The following is a 6,332-nucleotide window of genomic DNA, read 5'->3' on the forward strand; positions in this document are numbered from 1 at the left end:
CATCATTTGGCACCACCCAGGAACATTTTTCGTGCTTGTGTTGCTCCCCAACACTTTTTAAATCTGAATGTTGCTCACGGGTGAAAAAGGTTGGGGGACCCCTGGCCTAACCCATAGCCAAGTAGGATAAACAACAAGTCCTAAGTGGGAGATGCTTCTATAAGGAACAGGGTGCAGCAGACCTTAGTGAGGCATCTGGCACACGGGTGCAAGACTGTGTTTCATTGAAGTCCTATTTATTTGTGCATCCAGCGTGGTTCAACAGAATCCTATAGATCTGCAGTGGGTTTGGCCACCAGAATAAGACCTGCCCTGAATGTTAGCCAATGGGCACTAGGGCTCCCTCGCATATATCCCTATGTCAGGGCGCTTATCTCACAACACATGTAGGCGTTTATCTGCTACAGTCTAACACATCAGCTCTTTGTGTGGCCACATACACTGGCACTGGGTTGTCAGCTCTGAGGGTCGGGAGTGAGATTGTTAGGGGCAGTAGAATGTAGAAGACACGTCAATCTATGCTCCTTTCCTGCACCTTCAACCCATATCGTAGGGCGTCTGCACAATCTCAAAATCTACAGCAACCCCATTGGAACAAGAACCTTAGCACCCAAGATCCGAGACTCATTTGTATTCAGCACCAGAACCCTCCGGGGCGTCCCGCAACTATTATTGAAATTCCCGGAATGATGTCATCTCCTTAATCGAACAGGGTCGGACTTCAGTTCCAAGAGAAGCTCTTAGCCTTTACACATGGCGGTCGGTCTGATTTGCTTTACTCCCTAATGGATTGCGTCCCGGCCCCTGACGTTTTCGAATATTACATTCTAGGCAATGCAAATTATTAAAGGGCAACTTCTGACTGTATTTGTCTTAATATTAAGAACGCAAAGATATTTATTAATACATATGGGTGGGAGCTGCCATGCTGATTACCATAGACAGTACGCAAGCAGGGTATCTGCCTATCTCTAGTACTTATACATGTGAAATAAGCCTTCCTTGGAAATGCATATAAACAGGCTTAGAATAATATGTTTCATATATATATATATATATATATATATATATATACAGTCTGATATACAGCAGCTCTGCATTCCAGCACAGGGCCCAAGCTGATTATCGCAGCTCACAGACACAATATTAGTGACTGCCCGTTGATCCCCCGGCTCTGAGGTCAGTGCATTAGTTCAGCTAATGTTTGGCCCAAATCCATTTAGGTCCCAGCTTACGTGACATTATTTTCCCCTGGGACAGCAGAAGCATAAGCGACCCCCCCCCCCAACAAAGCTGAAATGGAATGCCCCGCTCAGGGTTCTGACTTTTTTTTAGAATAAAGGAAATTCTTTTTTTAGTTTTATACAGGGATTTAACTGGTTAACTGGTTAACGTCATTGGCGCTGGCATTAGTAATTACCATGTGAGTGATATTAGTAATTACCATATGAGTCGTATTAGTAATTACCATGTGAGTTTTACATTTGCTGACTTCCCCTTTGTTATTTTATGCTGCAGATTTTTGCTGCGGGTGATAAGCAGAACAGTCTTCTCCAATCAAAGCAAAGGCCTTACTACGCTGTTATCCAATGGGGATACAGCCGTGGCCCCCCTAAACGCCAGTTAAAAGTTGAGTTGTCCCCTACAAAGGTAAAATGGAACATGCCGCACAGACAGATCTACAATGTATCACTGCTTTACCATAGGGATCCGGCGTTGTTCCATTAAAGGAGAACTAAACCCACAATCCTTTGGGGTGCCAATATGTTTCCTCCTAACCAGGCCGCTTATATACATATATTTAAATACATATATTTTGGAGAAAGCAACGAGAAGGCAGTGCTGTTGCTAATTCAAGGAGCGCAGACATGGCAATTGTTTTGGGCTGCAGATTGCCAATCGAGCGGGAGCTGACAATGCAACTACAGAGTTGGGCTCGGCCTGCTCCACATTCCTTGCTCCTACTGAATCACTATGCGTCTTTGTCATCTGATTCACGGAATAATAATGCCCCAGACATGCTGTCACTGCACTGAAAGTAACCCCTGCAGCTGCCGCTGACTTTATAACTGCCCCAGGCTCTGCCCAAACACAAACTGCTTCTACTGCCCTTGACCATTCCCAGCATCCCCTCTACAACATCTAAGCTACATTGGGTAATTGCTGCAATTCACCCTGCTCAAGAAATCCAGGATATACTGGGACTTAAAGCTTGCAATCTACTTATCCTCCGCAAGTAGTGCACTAAGGGGTTAAGCTGTGAGGTCCAACTATTTTAGAAAGTCACTAAATCTCTCTCTCTCTCTGGACTTTTGGAACCACAGCAAAAAGAATAGATTGTAAGCTCTATGGGTTACTGACTTGCTGATACAAACGCTGTTTAATTTATAGTGAAACATTAAGATAAAGGTCATGTTGGGGGGGGGGGAGCTTTGATTCCCGGATTTACAATCAACAGCCACCTCCCTCTCCAGCAATAAACAACATTTGATCGATGGCTTCTCAGGCTGTCAGTGTCTGGCAACATCAACTAAACGGCAGAAAAAACCCTCTAACGTAATAAAAATGCTGCTTTCATGGAAATATCTTTAGTAACGTAACTCTGGTGTCTATCCTTCCATCTCTCTGTCTGTCTATCTGTGTTTTTCTGTTAGGGATGCACCGAATCCACTATTTTGGATACGGCCAAACCCCGAAACCTTTGCGAAAGATTTGGCCGAATACCGAACCGAATCCTAATTTGCATAGCAAACATTTTTATACTTCCTTGTTTTGTGACAAAAAGTCACACGATTTCCCGCCCCACCCCTAATTTCCATATGCAAATTAGGTTTCGGATTCGGTTTGGCTGGGAAGAAGGATTCGGCTGAATCCGAATCCTGCTTAAGAATCCTGGCCAAGTCCCGAACCAAATTCGGTGCATCCCTAATTTCTGTCTTTATATACTCTCTGCTTCCAGATTGTAAGCTCTTGTGTCCTTTAACACTTTTGTCTGATCCTGCTGTCCAGCTGTGATACATGCGCTGTCACTTTTAAAGTAGCCGTTTCTCTTTACAGTGTCTGAGTTATTAAATCAAATATATTTACCATTTGTATCTGCGGCGGGGAGGGTAAAAAGAGAGGATTTATGGGGGGTTAGGGGCTATGGGTGGGAGGATTAATTGCACCCGCACTCTGTGAGGCCTGTGATAAATCTATGGAGTCAGCTGAGAAGTCACAAGGGGCTGCGCTGAGAGTGGAGCTGGCATCTTGCTGTGCCAATGAGCTGCACCCAGGCTGCAGGCAGAGGTTAAGTTCATGGGTGTGAGGCAATGTAGCAGCAGCTATTTCAGCAGCAACAAAAGGCACAGCTGATGCTCTTCCTCCTCCTCCTCCTCCTCCTGCCTCAGCACCACCCTCGCATCTCTGGCAAAGTCAGGAGTGATTGTCAGCCTTTCTACTCCCCTGTATCACTAGTGCTACATATACCAGGGGCGTAACTACAGAGGAAGCAGACCCTGCGGCTGCAGGGGGGTCCAGGAGGTACAGGGGGCCCCATGAGGCGCTCATTGATGAGCAATTTGAACATATATTGGTAAAACAGGACAAACACTGGATATGTTGGGGGCCCTAAAATTAATTTGCTGTGGGGCCCAGTAATATCTAGTTACGCCACTGACATATACACTATATAGTAACTATAAGTAACAATATATCACTAGTGCGACATATAAATGATATAGTAACTATATGTAACAATATATATATATTAGTGCTAAATATACAGTATATTAGTAACTATAAGTAACAATATATATATATATATATATATATATATATATATCACTAGCGCTACATATAAATGATATAGTAACTATAAGTAACAATATATATCACTAGTGCGACATATAAATGATATAGTAACTATATGTAACAATATATATATCACTAGTGCTACATATACAGTATATAGTAACTATAAGTAACAATATATATATTAGTGCTACATATAAATTATACAGTAACTATAAGTAACAATATATATATATATATATGTATCACTAGTGCTACTGTTTGCACCCCCAGACATCACACAGGCTCCTGTTTCTCACACCCCATAATCATTTAAAGCCAAATCCCTACAGTTCTCCCTACAGTGCCAACCCCTCAATGTCTACACAGGCCTTTCCTTACTTCTTTCTCAGCCAGGAATCCTTCTCAACAGTCCCCAAATGTCTATGTTAACCCCTACACCCCTAATATCTCTGCCAAACAAAAACCCAGACATCCGCCCATTTATTTATCTTGGTCCATTGCTTCTCTGACACCAACAATTTCAGCCTTGTCCTCCTGTACCTTCCTGGTATCTGCCGTTAAGCCGCTGAATCCCCCCCAAACTTTCACTTTCTTAGTGACCCCAAATACTCACACCTGAACGACCCCTGCCAGACGCCTCTTCTCCCAACACTTTGCTGATTCCAATGGAAAGAGCAGCCCCACTTGCACCATATGAGCTTCCCAAATATTCAGCATCTCCCCAATATAAGAGACCAGGGGTGTAACTACAGAGGAAGAAGGGGGGGGGCAAGAGGTATAGGGGCCCCACGAGGCGCTAATTCATATATAATTTCAATAAATATTGGTAAAACAGATCAACTTCTAGACATTTTGGGGGCCTGAAAAATCATTGGTTGTGGGGCCCAGTAATATCTTGTTACAGACAAGCCCCTGGGCCCCCTTGTACAGTAAACTGATCCCCATAAGAACCCCCACTTTGTCTCCCCATCACTTCTATAGAATCTGATTAAATCCCCCCAATTCAGACCCCCATGCTCAGAGTGACATATAGAGTCCATCCCAACCACCACAGCAGCATCAGACTGAGGGCCCCACACTCACCTCTTTCAGCTGCTCCAGTTCGTGTCGCAGAGAATCGCAGTCGGCCTCCAGCTCATCATATTGCTGCTTCAGCGCGAGCTTCTCCTCCAGCACCACCAGCCCGTACTCGGCCGCCTGGATCTTCTCCTGAGTGGTCTCGGCTAGTTCCTTGGTCAGTCTCTGGATCTCCTCCTTGTAATCCTCCACAGTCTGCAGCAGCTCCTCCGCAGCCATAGCCCCTTGTGCTGGGACACAATCACTGGATGGACAGATGGGAGGGGAGGGGACGAGCACAGGCTGGGGAGGGGGATCTGCCCGATACACTCACATCTGCAGCATCACACTCAGCCCCCCAGCCTCACGATCCCCCCCAGCAATGGTCTCGCTCTCCCTTCACTCACCGGCGGCGCCTCCAGCAGCGACACTGCAGTGCCAAGAATCCACCTGCTCCCCCCTACCGCAGCCTTCCAAATGATGCAGTCTGCCAGGAACCGGCATTCTCGGCGCTTGCTCAGGAACAGCACATGTCAGGAAGGAGGGGGGTCCGCCTGGGCTCAGGTGTCTCAGCCAGACATTCTGCTCCAGTGTCCAACTCTGTGTGTTTTTGTGTTTGTGTGAACAACAGACTGACACTGGCTGTGTCTACTTTATATATCTATACATATATATAATACACAAAAGCCATGAATATCTTTAAATAATATCCTTATAAACGGTGAGTTCTGATGTCATCAGTTATAAACGGTGAGTTCTGATGTCATTTCTGTCACATGACTCACTGAAACTTGTGTATTATAATAAATAAAGTACCCCCAGTTGCAAAATATGAGGATATTAGAAGTCACCTCAGAGTTCCATGAAACTCCTCGGTAACTTATAATATCCTTATATTTTACAAGAGGGGGTACTTTATTCTCTATATATGTGTGTGTGTGTGTGAAAGTATGTTGGGGTGTGTGTATGGATGCTGGGTTTTCATTTGGAGGGGTTGAACTTGATGGACTTTGTCTTTTTTCAACCCGATTTAACTATGTTACTATGTATTGTACCCCCTACTGTAAATGATAAGGATATTAGAAGTCACTGAGGGGTTGTTCTGTGACCATATAAAGGCACAAGGCTGCAGGCTGAGATATACAGGGAACTCTGAGTATCACTCATGTATTATAAGGGATAATGTACCCCCTACTGTAAATGATAAGGATATTAGAAGTCACTGAGGGGTTGTTCTGTGACCATATAAAGGCACAAGGCTGCAGGCTGAGTTATACAGGGAACTCTGAGTATCACTCATGTATTATAAGGGATAATGTACCCCCTACTGTAAATGATAAGGATATTAGAAAGTCACCGAGGGGTTGTTCTGTGACCATATAAAGGCACAAGGCTGCAGGCTGAGTTATACAGGGAACTCTGAGTATCACTCATGTATTATAAGGGATAATGTACCCCCTACTGTAAATGATAAGGATATT

The 6,332-nt window shown here is 44.5% G+C and overlaps 1 protein-coding gene across 7 annotated transcripts in view; it reads right to left on the bottom strand.

Annotated features, from left to right (window-relative positions):
* Positions 1-5,440, bottom strand: part of LOC108710727 (protein bicaudal D homolog 1) — a 64,265-nt gene extending 58,825 nt beyond the window's left edge. For 2 of the 7 annotated variants that reach the window (XM_041585849.1, XM_018251883.2), the window contains exon 1: positions 4,879-5,440. In XM_041585849.1, the coding sequence (XP_041441783.1) occupies positions 4,879-5,091 (213 nt within the window). In that variant the 5' untranslated portion in view covers positions 5,092-5,440. The remainder of the gene's footprint in view (positions 1-4,878) is intronic. The other 5 variants (XM_041585851.1, XM_041585850.1, XM_041585852.1 and 2 more) reach the window with 3 other exon arrangements.
* Between the last annotated feature and the right edge of the window lie 892 nt (positions 5,441-6,332).

The sequence above is a fragment of the Xenopus laevis genome, chromosome 3L (genome assembly GCF_017654675.1).
Source record: "Xenopus laevis strain J_2021 chromosome 3L, Xenopus_laevis_v10.1, whole genome shotgun sequence".
Classification (NCBI taxonomy): domain Eukaryota; kingdom Metazoa; phylum Chordata; class Amphibia; order Anura; family Pipidae; genus Xenopus; species Xenopus laevis.